The sequence below is a fragment of the Balaenoptera physalus genome (assembly GCF_965194825.1).
Source record: "Balaenoptera physalus genome assembly, chromosome: 4".
NCBI lineage: Eukaryota > Metazoa > Chordata > Mammalia > Artiodactyla > Balaenopteridae > Balaenoptera > Balaenoptera physalus.
The window spans coordinates 135,518,532-135,536,198 of record NC_138891.1 but is presented as its reverse complement, the minus strand read 5'-3'; the positions used below and the strand labels follow the sequence as shown (position 1 = coordinate 135,536,198).

Below are 17,667 nucleotides of genomic sequence, written 5' to 3'. Positions count from 1 at the left end.
CAGGCAGCCTGGTTCTAAAGTCTACAGCATGAATCACTAGCTTGTGACATGGCCAACGCACAAAGGTCATCTCCTGGAACGAGGAAACTGCCAAGGGAACATGATATAAACAAATAAAACTTTTATTCTCCATTTAAAAAATATTATATTTATTTCTACTCTGTAGAAACGTGAAGCTTTAGTGCAGTAGAATTCTTTTCAATTTAAATCAAGCATTTCACTTACAATTTTCAAAACATCTTTTAAGAGAGCACAAAAGACATTTTTTGGAGGGGTAGGAATGTTAATTGTTATTCATAACAACAAATAAAATTTGCTTAACATATTCCACCAATAAAGGCCACCATTTATAAAAGCATATAACCACGTAATTTCTGAAGTTAAATTTTGGGTGCTATTTATCATACAATTGTAAGCAGAAAATTTAAACTTTTATATTATGACACTGTATGTGTATTTCTACTCTGTAGGAATGTGGAACTTCGGTGCAGTGTATTGTGAATAATAAACTTTGAAGATAAGAAAATGATGGAGTTAATCAACATATCCAAGGAATTAATCCCTGGGACAAAATCCTAGACCTACCTCCTTCCACCAAGAGAACCATAAAATAGTCCTCTAAATTGGTTTGAAACCCTACCTACCCACTGGCATGATAAAAAAAACCAAAACACCAAATGCAAAATACAATATGTACCCATAATAAAAAGTGCTGCAAAAGTGCACCCTGGGGACTTCCACAGTGGTCCAGTGGTAAAGAATCCATCTTCCAATGCAGGGGACTCGGATTTGATCCCTGGTTGGGGAACTAAGATCCCACATGCCGTGGGGCAACTAAGCCCACATGCCACAACTACTGAGCCCGCTTGCCTCAATTAGAGAGCCCACATGCTGCAAACTACAGAGCCCATGTGCTCTGGACCCCGCGCGCCACAACTAGAGAAAAGCCCATGCACCGCAATGAAGATCCCGCATGCCACAATTAAGACCTGATGCAGCCAAAAATTAAATTTAAATAAATAAATAAATATTAAAAAAAAAAATGTGCACCCTGGCAGTTAAACTGAGCTCAGCCCAGTAAAATCAGTGACTTGCCTAAAGTATGAGTTTCTTCATTTTTTTTAGTCTAATTTCAATAACCAATTTTTATAATTTACACTATATCATTGGGATATTTGGTCATTTTTGTTTCTTGGGAGTCTAAAATCAATTTGTAGTTTAAAAAGCAAATATCCAATAACAAAATCAGACACACCAAAAGTGAGACAATAAATTTCTACAATATACTACGAAAGGTTACAAATAAAAATAGAAGACTACAGACACAAATATTCAAACAAAAATGTGTCTGTGTCCTAAGCAGCAGCAGCAACAGCAAATTTTGTCCTTTTGTACTCAAGTTTCATTTGCAGTTGAAAAAAAAGAAGAAAGAAGATGGCGTGGTATACTGTCTGTCTCACTAGAGAAACCCTGTGTGGCCACTGAGCTCAGGGACTTTGATTTCAAACCCAGGACTCTGATGGCCACTGTTATTAAAAGGCTGTGAACTGGAAACGTATTTTGGTCATTGGCATGCAAATGAGCATACCAAGTGTCCCAATTTCTTGTATAATTCCATTTATCTACATAGTCGTAGCCTGAGAGAGTTCTGGGCACCAACCAAAAACTTTGGGGGGTACTTATACATGCAAAGATTTATATATACATGTGCCCACACACACATTAAAGACTGAAGGCTCTTTCTGGTGCAGTAAGAACTTGGAGAAGCCTGGCAAAGAATAGTAAATACTCAAAGTTCCTTCCAGAAGGGTCCACAATCCACTGAAAAGACTCACCTTTGGGCTTCTCCTTTTTGTTTTTCTAATTCTATGATCTTTCGCTCTTGTTCTTTCTGTTTCAGTCGTTCAGCCTCTATGGACTTCTGTTTCTGTAGCTGCTGCTTATTATGTATTTCTCTTAGTTCCTATAAATGATCAAGAAACAGTTCATGTAATGACATGCGCTGATAGACATTTCCACTGTTTATCAGCATGCAACATTTCATAGTGGGGAAGCCTAGACACGTAGGAGATAATACTTCAGGTTTGAAAAACGTTACCTTGGAAAACTAAAATCACTCTACATTTTGACATGACTCATCTCCAGAAGCTGTTTGAGATCATATTTTAGTGAGGCATAACACACTGCACCATGGTCCATGAGGTGCTTTAGAAGGAGCTTGCTAGGGACGAGCATTAGAAAAACTATACTGCTCAGGACTCAGCAACAGTAATGGAACTCAACCAATTTTGAGACATGGTGATGATCATGAATGGAATCTTAAGATTCTTTTGATAATAATCAACACCAACCTCCACTGGCTTTGAAGATGTACACACTTCTTCATACACTCGCTCCACTAAACCATTACAACCTCACCTCCTTCTTATGACATGCTGCTTTGAAACAAAACGACATCCCTCTCCTCCACAACTTTGAGTCTCCCCCCAGGGTATATTTTTCTTCGAATCAGACCTCTTCCGAAGCATCTTTTCTTATTAAAACCATGTGTGAAGCTGTCAGCTGCCCCAAACTAAGCCAGCAGTCAGATGGAAAGTAAAAAGCTATAATTTGATTATCACTTTGGATCCGATTTCCTCATTTGATACTAACACAGGAATAACAGTAATTTCCTTACCATGCTACTGAAAATAAAGTGTATTTTATGATATCTGAAGTACTCAAGTCAGAAGTTTAAACACCCAAAAATATGAAGAACAAAGAAATGCCTGTTGGTGAGGGAAAACCCTCTGATTCCATAGGAATCAAATGGTTGCTAACAGATTCAGTCACCAAATCTCTTCTTACTTGTGTCAACAATAAATCAGACAAGTCAAAGTGTCCCGTAGAACCAAGAGTAAAGTTCCAGTTGACTTCTTGGTCTGGCTAACTAGGCGGGCAGCCAAGGGGTCTATATGGTGAGATTTAAGAACTAAGGGCTGCCCTGTCTTCTCTTGATTTGCTCACTGGTAAGTCCAGATGGGTAGGTTTCTTCCTGCCTTATTTCTACTTTTAGATTTCATTCACAGATCAGACGTCAAAGGTAGAGAGATGGTCTGAAGAAGATCAGCATTAAAATGCACTTATTCCTAGAGAAAAGCCCTAAGAGTGAGGCTAATCTTTTCCTACTAGCTAGACCGTTCTTAAGATAAAGTTAGAATGTATGTAACAAGCATTCTGTATACCATAAGTGACATTGAGAGGTCCTAAAAGGGATCGATGCGATACGAGAAAAAGTTTAACTGGAGATCAGAAGGTTAGGGGGAGCAGGTACTGGGCAAGGAGGAAGGACTGGAGAGAAGGAGGCACTTGAAGAGGCGGAAGGAAGGAAAGAAGGATGGGGCTTCAGTAGAGAACCCAGCAGATAAGCCTGGGAATAACCAGACAGGATGCAGCAGGAAGACACAATTTTGTAAGGCACAAATTGAAGGACTATTCCCTGTGGCTGCAGCCATGGGCATGTGACTTCCAAATTATGAAGGGTACTTGAGACAGGAGTTTAGCTATAGAGGGGCCATGGAAGGCCAAGAATGGAAACTGGAACATAATGATGACGCCTTGGTCTGTTTACAGTTCTAAGAGACAAAAATCAACATCAGGAAAAAAGAATTCCATTTTTCATCATCTTTCTCACTGCTATACCATGGGATGTAAAACTTTAATGTGCTAAAAGTTCAGCAGTATTGCTTTTCATAGTAATTTGGAATCAAGCATAAATAGTAATCTCTAAAAACATGAATAAAAAATCTGGTTAATATTTGAGATTTGATATTTCAGAGACAAATGGAAAATAAGGGTCAATTTCTGTTAGAGTTATTTGCACTCTTGGTTCAAGTTAATATCTCTACGTGAAAAAGAAAACTGCAGTGGAATGCTATTAATTGAAACTCTATATGTCCTAAGAGAGGAAGCCTAAAGTTAGCCTCTGCATAGACAGGGATGGCCCACTCTGTCACTGACCCAATGGCTGAGACCCTTTAAAAAGAAGGGTAAGAAGTGATGAAGATTAACTTTTTTTCTATTTTCAAATCTCATCTTCAACTGCACAAAATTCTCAGATAGGTTCAGAAAAATAATTTATGGCAACAGACTATAATTAAAAGGTACTGAACTGGGAACAAAGATACCAGGATTTTAATCTCAGGTCCCTGATATGCACCACAAGCTAAATCAGAGTAGACAATCTTTAGTTTTTGTTTGTTTCTTTTTTAGTTTTAAGATCTGTTAAATTGTTAGACATTGTTCATCACCATAAAAATTTATTCTCTATTTACCTGTGTCTCTTTTATTTAGGATTTTATTCTTATTACATAAACTAAAAAGGTATAACCAGTAAGCAAAATAATTCTAAGCTGAAATTAAATACAAAAGAGTAAGAAATGACAGAGGAGGGGACTTGTCTGGTGGCGCAGTGGTTAAGAATCCACCTGCCAATGCAGGGGACACGGGTTCAAGCCCTGGTCCAGGAAGATCCCATATGCCGTGGAGCAACTAAGCCCGTGCACCACAATTACTGAGCCTGTGCTCCGCAACAAGAGAAGCCACTGCAATGAGAAGCCTGTGCACCACAACAAAGAGTAGCTCGCCACAACTAGAGAAAGCCCACGTGCAGCAACAAAGACCCAGCGCAGCCATAAATAAATAAATAAATAAATAGTTAAAAAAAAAAGAAAGAAATGACAGAGGAGGAACCTGATTGTATATTAAAACAGAAAAATTCTTACTTCATCCAGGAAAAATGTATTTTAGGCATAGTGATATTCAAAACACTTAACAACACGTACTTACTGCACAAGCGCTGGCCAGTTAGAATGGACGCCGGCCATGATGTACGAATGCATCAGGTAGACCGGGGCACAAATGAAGATTTTTCATTTTAACAAAGAATTATACTGCATATTTCCTTTCTATATTGGGCTCTAGTAATTGGATATTAATTTATAGATCAATAATTACCAGATACAAAGTCAAGACAGATGGAAATAAAGCTAGCAACATATTATGAGGGACTATAAAATGAAAAGCAATAAGAAATAAACTTAAAGAATCTATAGGAAAAAATCACATTAATGAGAGTTTGAAAACAATTTTTAAATGTTTCAAATACATGAAGGAAGATATTTAAAAAAATTTAAAGCACATTTTTTTTTGAGTATAAGAGAATTAGAGGATAAGCTGAACCTATCTTTGGAACTGTCTAAATAAGCTGCAGCTTCAAGTACCTCCAAGGAAATGGAGCTTGCAGGAGCCATAAAATAACAGATGTCAAATGAGGTAACAGAAGGCTCTGACATCTTATGATCCAGATTTGAAGACTGCAAAATTTTTCTGTCATTTCCTTCATCCAAGTCTAATACTGCTGAGATACACAATCCAGTGTAAGAAAATCAAGATGCTATGAATAGGAAGGCATTCTGGGTTTTCCTCTCTTTCCTTGGACTTGGGAGTTTAAGATGGCATGAACCAAAATAAGCAGAAAATGTATGATTCCTCAGTTGATTACTTTTTTTTTTTTTTTAAAAAGCTGAACTTCTGAGACGGCAACCTATAGAATGAAGGAATATAAACTAAAAACTAGCTAACAACTTGTTTTTCTGTGCATGACAAGGAGCAACGGGTCCTTTCACATGGGAGCTGAGGGTTGCCCTGTTCCTTCATTCCTTTTCAATACCATTTAAGAAATTCAAGTATAAGTATAGTTATTTACAAGTTGCCTTTTAATTCTTTCAGGGAAAACATTTTTCGGTGACAAATAAATCTGGTGTTTTATTAAATTTTTTATTTACTTAGGAAATGAGAGAACTATTGGGAGAAGTAGCTAAGAAAAACTTCCCCACACAAATCGTATCAACTCTCCTGGTGACCAGCCTGATGTAAGTGACCCTGCAAATTCTGTTAAATCTTGTCATGGTTATTTCTCTATTATAACTAAGATAAACAGAATAAGAAATTACTGCCATTCAAAACTCAGTATCTCACCTGTAGCTCTTCCTCAAATTAACTTACTTTTTTCTAAAATAAGTAACTCTACAGTCACATATTTATTTATTGGCTGGATATTTATCTAGCAATATGGTATTGAGTGTACAACTTTGTTGACCTTTCTTCTGAGTTCTACTCAAGGGTATATGTTTTACACTAGATATAGTGGACAATAGCTTAATATTAACTCCTAATAAAGTATGGTGACTTTCTTAATAAATAAGAAATAAGCATGCATTCAATAAGTTTTAGCTACAAATAAATATATAGGAAAAATAAAACTCCTATAAAATGCATAGTATATATAAATTAAAATAAGATTTTTTTCACCAATAATATCTACAGAATTCTAAGATAAAGCAGAGTTTCTTATCCAGGGTCTATGAAGAAGCTTTGGCTCTGTGAACACTATGAAATTACATGCAAACTGGGGTATATTGGCATTTTTCTTGCTGAGAAGGCACATAGCTTTTATTTGACTCTCAAAGGGATGTTGGATCAAACACAGATTATAAACCACAATAAGAAAATGACTGGCAAATAAAGATTCTGTCTTATATTAGTTAAGATTAATGAAAATCAGCTTGCTTTTAAATTTCTTCCTTCAACCAAGGGGGAAAAGTCACTTACCTCCCCTAAGGAATTAAGATATTTGCACCATAAAACATCTTTGGACATCCTGTGGCATACAGCCAAAGTATTTCAAAAGCAATATGCTTCACAAATTGAATACTCAAGAAGATCCAATTTTTTGCCCTGAGAAATATGGCTCACTTTCAAGTTTACTAAAGACAGTTGTTCTATTGCTATGCAAGTGGCACAGAATCACTTGATTAAAAAACTGTGACCGTTTCTCCTTCATTTGGTTTTAGAAACACTCAAAAATAAATGTATTATGTGAAGTGATATTACATAAAATATAAAGAAGTATCCACCTGGGGTTCAAGATGGCGGAGTAGAAGGACGTGTGCTCACTCCCTCTTGCTAGAGCACGGGAATCACAACTAACTGCTGAACAATCATCAACAGGAAGACACTGGAACTCACCAAAAAAGATACCTCACATCCAAAGACAAAGGAGAAGCCGCAATGAGACGTTAGGAGGGGAGCAATCACAATAAAATCAAATCCACTGACCGCTGGGTGGGTGACTCACAAACTGGAGAACACTTATACCACAGAAGTCCACCCACTGGAGTGAAGGTTCTGAGCCCCAGGTTAGGCTTCCCAATCTGGGGGTCCGGCAACGGGAGGAGGAATTCCTAGAGAATCAGACTTTGAAAGCTAGAGGGATTTGATTGCAGGACTTCAAGAGGACTGGGGGAAACAGAGACTCCACTCTTGGAGGGCACACACAAAGCAGTGTGCATATCAGGACCAAGGGGGAAGGAGCAGTGACCCCATAGGAGACTGAACCAGACCTACCTGCTAGTGTTGGAGGGTCTCCTGCAGAGGCAGTGGTTGGCTGTGGCTCACCTTGGGGACAAGGACACTGGCAGCAGAAGTTCTGGGAAGTACTCCTTGGCATGAGCCCTCCCGGAGTCCGCCATTAGCCCCACCAAAGAGCCTGTAGGCTCCAGCTCTGGGTCGCCTCAGGCCAAACAACCAACAGGGAGGGAACTCAGCCCCAGCATCAGCAGAAAAGCAGATTAAAGTTTTACTGAGCTCTGCCTACCAGAGCAACACCCAGCTCTACCCCCCACCAGTCCCTCCCATCAGGAAGCCTGCACAAGCCTCTTAGATAGCCTCATCCACCAGAGGGCAGACAGCAGAAGCATGAAGAACTACAATCCTGCAGCCTGTGGAACGAAAACCACATTCACAGAAAGACAGACAAAATGAAAAGGCAGAGGACTATGTACCAGATGAAGGAACAAGATAAAACCCCAGAAAAACAACTAAATGAAGTGGAGATAGGCAACCTTCCAGAAAAAGAATTCAGAATAATGATAGTGAAGATGATCCAGGACCTCGGAAAAAGAATGGAGGCAAAGATTGAGAAGATGCAAGAAATCTTTAACAAAGACCTAGAAGAATTAAAGAACAAACAAACAGATATGAACAATACAAAAACTGAAATGAAAAATACACTAGAAGGAATCAATAGCAGAATAACTGAGGAAGAACGGATAAGTGACCTGGAAGACAGAATGGTGGAATACACTGCCGCAGAACAGAATAAAGAAAAAAGAATGAAAAGAAATGAAGACAGCCTAGGAGACCTCTGCGACAACATTAAACGCACCAACATTCACATTACAGGGGTCCCAGAAGGAGAAGAGAGAGAGAAAGGACCCCAGAAAATATTTGAAGACATTATAGTCGAAAACGTCCCTACCTTGGAAAAGGAAATAGCCACTCAAGCCCAGGAAGCGCAGAGAGTCCCAGGCAGGATAAACCGAAGGAGAAACACGCTGAGACACATAGTAATCAAATTGACAAAAATTAAAGACAAAGAAAAATTATTAAAAGCAACAAGGGAAAAACGACAAATAACATACAAGGGAACTCCCATAAGGTTAACAGCTGATTTCTCAGCAGAAATTCTACAAGCTAGAAGGGAGTGGCACGATATATTTAAAGTGATGAAAGGGAAGAATCTACAACCAAGATTACTCTATCTGGCAAGGATCTCATTCAGATTCGATGGTGAAATCAAAAGCTTTACAGATAAGCAAAAGCTAAGAGAATTCAGCCCACCAAACCAGCTCTACAACAAATGCTAAAGGAACTTCTCTAAGTGGGAAACACAAGAGAAGAAAAGGACCTACAAAAACAAACCCAAAACAATTCAGAAAATGGTAATAGAAACATACATATCGATAATTACCTTAAATATGAATGGATTAAATGCTCCAACCAAAAGACACAGGCTCGCTGAATGGATAAAAAAATAAGACTCACCTATATGCTGTTTATAAGAGACCCACTTCAGGCCTAGGGACACATACGACTGAGAGTGAAGGGATGGAAAAAGATATTCCATGCAAATGGAAATCAAAAGAAAGCTGGAGTAGCAATACTCATATCAGATAAAATAGACTTTAAAATAAAGAATGTAACAAGAGACAAGGAAGGACACTACATAATGATCAAGGGATCAATCCAAGAAGAAGCTGTAACAATTATAAATATATATGCACCCAACCTAGGAGCACCTCAATACATAAGGCAAATGCTAACAGCTATAAAAGAGGAAATTGAAAGTAACACAATAATAGTGGGGGACTTCAACACCCCACTTTCACCAGTGGACAGATCATCCAAACAGAAAATTAATAAGGAAACACAAGCTTTAAATGACACAATAGACCAGATAGATTTCATTGATATTTATAGGACATTCCATCCAAAAATAGCAGATTACACTTTCTTCTCAAGTGGGCACGGAACATTCTCCAGGATAGATCACATCTTGGGTCACAAATCAAGCCTCAGTAAATTTAAGAAAACTGAAATCATATCAAGCATCTTTTCTGACCACAACGCTATGAGATTAGAAATCAATTACAGGGAAAAAAACGTAAAAAACACAAACACATGGAGGCTAAACAATACGTTACTAAATAACCAAGAAATCACTGAAGAAATCAAAGAGGAAATTAAAAAATACCTAGAGACGAATGACAATGAAAACACGATGATCCAAAACCTATGGGATGCAGCAAAAACAGTTCTAAGAGGGAAGTTTATAGCAATACAATCCTACCTCAAGAAACAAGAAAAATCTCAAATAAACAATCTAACCTTACATCTAAAGGACCTAGAGAAAGAAGAACAAACAAAACCAAAGTTAGCAGAAGGAAAGAAATCATAAAGATCAGAGTAGAAATAAATGAAATAGAAACAAAGAAAACAATAGCAAAGATCAATAAAACTAAAAGATGGTTCTTTGAGAAGATAAGCAAAATTGATCAACATTTAGCCAGACTCATCAAGAAAAAGAGGGAGAGGCCTCAAATCAACAAAATTAGAAATGAAAAAGGAGAAGTTACAATGGATACCACAGAAATACAAAGCATCCTAAGAGACTACTACAAGCAACTCTATGCCAATAAAATGGACAACCTGGAAGAAATGGACAAATTCTTAGAAAGGTATAACCTTCCAAGGCTGAACCAGGAAGAAATAGAAAATATGAACAGACCAATCACAAGTAATGAAACTGTGATTAAAAATCTTCCAACAAACAAAAGTCCAGGACCAGATGGCTTCACAGTGAATTCTATCAAACATTTAGAGAAGAGCTAACACCCATCCTTCTCAAACTCCTCCAAAAAATTGCAGAGGATGGAACACTCCCAAACTCTACCAGGCCACCATCACCCTGATACCAAAACCAGACAAAGATACTACAAAAAAAAAAAAACTACAGACCAATATCACTGATGAATACAGATGCAAAAATCCTCAACAATATACTAGCAGTCAGAATCCAACAACACATTAAAAGGATGATACACTGTGATCAAGTGGGATTTATCCCACGGATGCAAGGATTCTTCAACATACACAAATCAGCCAATGTAATACACCATATTAACAAACTGAAGAATAAAAACCATATGATCATCTCAATAGATGCAGAAAAGCTTCTGAGAAAATTCAACACCCATTTATTATAAAAGCTCTCCAGAAAGTGGGCATAGAGGGAACCTACCTCAACGTCATAAAGGCCACATACGACAAACCCACAGCAAACATCATTCTCAATGGTGAAAAACAGAAAGCAGTTACTCTAAGATCAGGAACAAGACAAGGATGTCCACTCTCACCACTATCATTCAACATAGTTTTGGAAGTCCTAGCCATGGCAATCAGAGAAGAAAAAGAAATAAAAGGAATACAAATGGGAAAAGAAGAAGTAAAACTGTCACTGTTTGCAGATGACATGATACTATACATAGAGAATCCTAAAGATGCCACCAGAAAACTACTAGAGCTAATCAATGAATTTGGTAAAGTTGTAGGATACAAAATTAATGCACAGAAATTTCTTGCATTCCTATACACTAACAATGAAAGGTCAGAAAGAGAAATTAAGGAAACAATCCCATTCACAATTGCAACAAAAAGAATAAAATACCTAGGAATAAACCTACCTAAGGAGGTAAAAGACCTGTACTCAGAAAACTGTAAGACACTGATGAAAGAAATCAAAGATGACACAAACAGATGGAGAGATATACCATGTTCTTGCATGGGAAGAATCAACACTGTGAGAATGACTATACCAAAGCAATCTGCAGATTCAATGTGCAATCCCTATCAAGTTACCAGTGGCATTTTTTACATAACTAGAACAAAAAAATCTTAAAATTTGTATGGAGACACAAGAGACCCCGAATAGCCAAAGCAATCTTGAGGGGAAAAAAACAGAGCTGGAGGAATCAGACTCCCTGACTTCAGACTATACAACAAAGCTACAGTAATCAAGACAATATGGTACTGGCAAAAAATCAGAAATATAGATCAATGGAACAGGATAGAAAGCCCAGAGATAAACCCATGCACCTATGGTCAACTAATCTATGACAAAGGAGGCAAGGATATACAATGGAGAAAAGACAGCCTCTTCAGTAAGTGGTGTTGAGAAAACTGGACAGCTACTTGTAAAAGAATGAAATCAGAACATTCCCTAACACCATACACAAAAATAAACTCAAAATGGATTAAAGACCTAAGTATATGGCTGGACACTATAAAACTCTTAGAGGAAAAGATAGGAAGAACACTCTTTGACATAAATCACAGCAAGATCTTTTTGACCCACCTCCTACAGTAATGGAAATTAAAACAAAAATAAACAATTGGGACCTAATGAAACTTAAATGCTTTTGCACAGTAAAGGAAACTATAAACAAAACAAAAATACAACCCTCAGCATGGGAGAAAATATTTGCAAACCAATCAATGGACCAAGGATTAATCTCCAAAATATATAAAGAGTTCACGCAGCTCAATATTAAAAAAAACAAACACCCCAATCCAAAAATGGGCAGAAGACCTAAACAGACATTTCTCCAAAGAAGACATACAGATAGCCAAGAGGCACATGAAAAGCTGCTCAACATCACTAATTATTAGAGAAATGCAAATCAAAACTACAATGAGGTATCACCTCACACCAGTTAGAATGGGCATCATCAGAAAATCTACAAACAATAAATGCTGGAGAGGGTGTGGAGAAAAGGGAACCCTCTTGCACTATAGGTGGGAATGTAAATTGATACAGCCACTATGGAGAATAGTATGGAGGTTCCTTAAAAACTAAAAATAGAATTACCATATGACCCAGCAATTCCGCTACTGGGCATATACCCAAAGAAAACTGTAATTCAAAAAGACACATGCACCCCAATGTTCATTGCAGCACTATTTACAATAGCCAGGTCATGGAAGCAACCTAAATGCCCATGAACAGACGAATGGATAAAGAAGATGTGGTACATATATACAATGGAATATTACTCAGCCATAAAAAGGAATGAAACTGGGTCATTTGTAGAGACGTGGATGGATCTAAAGACTGTCATACAGAGTGAAGTAAGTCAGAAACAGAAAAACAAATATCATATATTAACACATATATGTGGAATCTAGAAAAACAGTATAGATGAACCGGTGTGCAAGGCAGAAATAGAGACACAGATGTACAGAACAAACGTATGGACACCAAGGGGGTGGTGGTGGGATGAATTGGGAGATAGGGATTGACATATATACACCAATATATATAAAATAGATAACTAATAAGAACCTGCTGTATAAAAAAATAATAAAATAAAATTCAAAAAAAAGAAGTATCCACCTGAACAATATGTATGGCTTTCCTTTTCATAAACATGACATTGCATAAAGGTCTGTGAAGAGAGAAAAATATGAACGAGCAATGGGGGGCAGTGGGGCGGGGGCTAAAAAAGACTAGCAGTTAATGAGAATATATTGCTAATTTGGTCATCTAACTTTTCTGAAGGATTACTCTGCTTCTGGTTTTTGCCTCAGGCTATCTCTTGGAAAAGAAAGACAAAACCAAACATACCTTGATTAATTACTAGAAATTCATGAACTCAACACTATATATCAAAATAAAACTGTGGAGGACACATCTCCTATTTACAGCAGTCTTGGTACTGTTAATATTAAATGGACCTCTTAGGAAACTGATCTAGGTACCAGCAACAGAAATTTCAGGTGTTTGTTTTGTCTAGACCTAATACCTACAGAAAGTTAGAAGGAGAAGGGCTTTTATTTTTTTTTCCCCACACTCCACCCAAGACACTCAGCTTGAATCTTTCCTGGCTTCCACAAAAAACTTCAATGAACGGCAGAAATCTCAAAGCCTCCAGACCCTCCTTGTCCCTGGGAGTCAGCTTGATAAAGGAAGAGTGCAATTGGCAGGTACTTCTCTAAGCCTCTGTTTACTCATCTGCAAGACTTGGCAGGTAGTACCTGTCCTACCTACAGCAAAGGGAAGGTGCTATGAAGAGCAAACAAGTGAATCCATATGGAAGGAAATGCCTTGTAAACTGTCCCATTTCTATACAAATGTTAGGGGGAGAGGGGAAGTTACAGATTTTACAGGTAGGCGTGCTTTTGTATAAATAAACATCACTTTACTTCTCACCCAGGGATATTGTGTAGCACACAATAACAGAATTTTTAAAGGACTTTTGAGTCTTTAAATGTAGTAACTTATCCCAATTAAGTGGCTGTGAAACAAATGGAAAGTTATTAAAGAAAGCCAATCAACAAACCCAACGAAGAGAGGGGAACTCCTATCTGTGTGGAAAAATCTGAAAAATGACCATTTCAAAAGAGAAATTTTACCCATATCAAGGTAAATTGATATTCCATTATTGCAAAATTAGAAAATATATTCATTCTTGATGTAAGAAAAGTCAGAGGAGTATAAAAAAAATATTGATTGGCTATTTAAATTCCGAAAAGGGGTATACTAACATTTAAAAACATACTTAAATGTTACTTCTAAATCTGGAGTCAGTATTCAGCCAGATAGTAAGTCCAACTCCCCATGGCACAAGGCGGCAGTGAATGTGTCGTAAGTGCTATAGAAGAGCCAAAGAGGGATGAATTGGGCAGCATGTATGTGCGTGTGTCTGTGAAGGGGTGAGGCAATAGGCGAACAAAAAACGGGAGAAAAACTAGAAAACCCTGTGCTTTCTGCAATAGAAGTAGCTAACTAAGAAACTTTTCCGATGTCTCCCAAGAGCCTTTGCTAGACACCCATATATTCCCAGAAAGAGAAAATGGACTCCATTTTGTCCTGAAAAATCTGTGTTTTCCCCAAATGTCTCAACTTTATTTATAAAGCAATATCCCATTGTTTTAAATACATGTCATTCTAAAGGATAAAATTGTCAAGGGGTTTGGCTAAAGAAGAGAATTAAAAAAAAGAAAACATTTTTTTCAAAGACTGAGTTCTGCTTTTGTCCCTTTCCCAAATCACCTTTTGTTAAGTATTTTTGAAAACCCTCAAAAGAAAAACCCACACTATTACTAAAAAAACTCAACCAACCAACAAGCCTACTGGTATGGCACAGAATCTGATGTACAATGTCTGTTAACTATTTTGAGTCTTGGGAGCGTTCTAATTATTTTTCTACATTGAAGGAATCTGTGTAAAGTTTCCACAATCACAAGTACATTGAATGAGAGTTAGAGCATTTTATTACTTCTGTGCAAATGAGGTCTTTTCAAAAGGATCACAGAGGTAAAAATAAAATTTAATCTTGAACAAACCATGAAACAGCCAAACATTAATCTACTAACATAAGAAAGCAACACTGTAATTTGAATTCACACTGATTTCTCTTGCTGTCTCTGTATCTCCTCTTTCTGTATCTTTTTCTTTCCTTCCTTGTTTCCCTTCGCATGCATTTTTTTCCTGACTTCTCATTCTGTTCTGCAGTTCCTTCTCCAGATCTTTTCTTTTCTCCCCTGGTTGCTAAACATTTTGCCTTTCACTGCCTTCATAATGAATGAGGCTGCCATGAAAACAAGTGTCTGAAACCAAGAGCATAAAAGCCTTAGTTAAGCCAAGAACCTTATTTACTATAACTGGCATTCTCATTTCAACAACAATTCTGTTCCTAGGAGCAATTTTTAGGACAGGTATCATTACAAGCAGAGTTTATATTTCTAACAGCCTCTTGTGTTCAATTTACAAAGCCTGGATTTCCCAAGTATATTAAGAAATATAATTCTTAATTCTGAATTAGTCCTAAATACATTTTTCTAAGAAATAAAATACTATCCCCTTTTGGAATAGTATACTGACTATACTATCTGATGATGAAAATTTGCACATCAACCCAAATAATGACTAAGGGTTGTCTTTCAAATTTTTGCAGCCACGTGGCAAATTCAATGATCTAAAATATGCTTGTTATAAAGACTACAGTACCTTATAAAGATACAGTACCTTATCCAGCTTGTAGTTCAGAGCTTTCATCACACACACACACACACACACACACACACACACACACACACACACACACACAATTTGTCAAGAGGAAAGATTCACCCATACTTCAATGATGTATAATAACTAATCATTATCAACTTTTACAAAAAAGGCTTAGCGCTTCATGGTAAATGCTGTCTTAGACACTAAGCACTCATCTGCATGGGGAAAACTGAAGCACAGAGCTGGGGATGGTTCACCATTCTTAGTGTGAGAAAGATGTGCATTGCCTGAGTAGGGCATGGAGACCTTTAGAAAGAAGTCTAAGTGGATGGCGCAGCCCAGGAGAACTGCCAGGCACTACAACACTGCCTCCTGCATTTCCACTGACTGGAAGAAAGAAATGCTCCGATGTAAACGCCATTCACGTTAGGACTTGGCCAGCACACAGTGACTAGATGGGAATCAACAAGGACTCAACTTTCCAACATGAAACACAACATCTAGCCTCTTTGCGTGGATTCTCTTTATTTGGCAGACAATGGAGCCCTGAAAACTATAAGCTGTACTTTATGTTGCTGCTCTGTATCATGGTGGTCATTAAAATATGGAACATTAAGCTATCAGGGCCAAGGAAAACTGTTACAGTAACTACTAACATTACCAAAGGCAAGTGGTCAAACGCTGCTGTCTAAAAAGTCCCTACTGGTAATGGTATTTGACACTTGTTAGAGCCACAATTTTACACCTATAGCTAAGCACTGCATATAAGAAAAATAACTATCAGAATGCTTCTATGTGCCTAAAAGGCAGACAGAGTCTCCAAAAAATGTCGAGAGCTTTGATTTTCCTGTAAAACAAGGTAAAAAGAGAAAAGTCATAGATAAGTGATAATTTTATTTTTTAATAAATTTACTTATTTATTTATTTTTATATTTGGGGGCGTTGGGTCTTCGTTGCTGCACGTGGGCTTTCTCTAGCTGTGGCGAGCGGGGGCTACTCTTTGATGCGGTGCGCAGGCTTCTCTTGTTGAGGAGCATGGGCTCTAGGCACGCAGGCTTCAGTAGTTGTGGCACACACACTCAATAGTTGTGGCTCGCGGGCTCCAGAGCACAGGCTCAGTAGTTGAGGTACACGGGCTTAGTTGCTCCGTGGTATGTGGGATCTTCCCGGACCAGGGCTCAAACCCGTGTCCCCTGCATTGGCAGGCGGACTCTTAATCACTTTGCCACCAGGGAAGTCCCAATAATCAATAATTTTAAATTGATGTTTCTAGGCCATGAATATGAGAAGACTTTTGATTCCTTAGCATGAGAAATATTTGCTGCATCTATAACACATTTTAAAAGCAGAAAATTTGGTAAACAAATTTGGTCCACTGAATTAAAGCTACTTCAAGAAGGGTTAATTCATCCTGGCAATAATTACTAACAAAATCAATTATTCCTAGTTAAATCATTGGTTAAATTTTTCATTTGATCATTAAAAATTTACTGTTCACACAAAAGGCAGTAAAAATACAAAATCTAACAATTGGGAATTTGAGCACAAAAGCTTCAATATCAGAGTGCTATCATTTCCCCCCTTTTTGCTAAACCTACAAAAGCCAAGTTTATTCCCTCTGTTTCCATTTTTAAGTAATTCTTTGCTTTGGGTGATAAATTAGAAAGACACTTATGTCTTGGGATCAATTTTGGAAAACATAAATATCGTATCTATAAGGAAGATATCTACTAAAATGCATGGGAAAATAGCCTTTTCTAAAAGGAAAAAAAGAGTCCTCAATTTCCATGAGATCAGATAGAAATGTAAAGGTCCAAGATTCTAGAGACCTTATGTTCCACAGCCCTGAATAACACTTCCCCAGAACTGAAGTAAGCTTTATATTTTCAGTAGGTTGCTACCAATATGAAACAAATACCTGTTAATCTAACTGCAAAAGTAATTGTTTTCCTCTTTAATTAATGCCTTGAGTATTTCCATCATTGGTTATCAGATATTGAATTAGGAGGCATAAGTGTAGTTCTTGTTTAACTGAAGAAAAAAAGGAGAGATTCTCAAAAGAATGAATCTCAACTAGACATCTGGTAGATAGAACTAATCCAGACTGCATATTAAAGAAAGAATAAAAGGAAAAAGCATACCTACTCTCTAAACTCTTTCTCATTCAAGAAACTAAATATAATTATACTTCCCAATCCCAGTCTTATGCTTAA

General features: G+C 37.4%; 1 protein-coding gene across 6 annotated transcripts in view; it reads right to left on the bottom strand.

The window, feature by feature from the left end:
• ITSN1 (intersectin 1) overlaps nt 1-17,667 on the bottom strand; it is a 227,680-nt gene that overhangs the window by 93,975 nt on the left and 116,038 nt on the right. For 4 of the 6 annotated variants that reach the window (XR_014262787.1, XM_082459102.1, XM_082459098.1 and 1 more), the window contains exon 17: nt 1,836-1,963. Coding sequence is in view for 5 of the 6 variants with exons in the window: in XM_082459102.1 (XP_082315228.1) it covers nt 1,836-1,963 (128 nt within the window). In the remaining variant the exon portion in view is untranslated. Of the gene's footprint in view, nt 1-1,835; nt 1,964-14,694; nt 15,049-15,072; nt 16,782-17,667 lie in introns of those variants that run through there. The other 2 variants (XM_082459100.1, XM_082459101.1) reach the window with 2 other exon arrangements.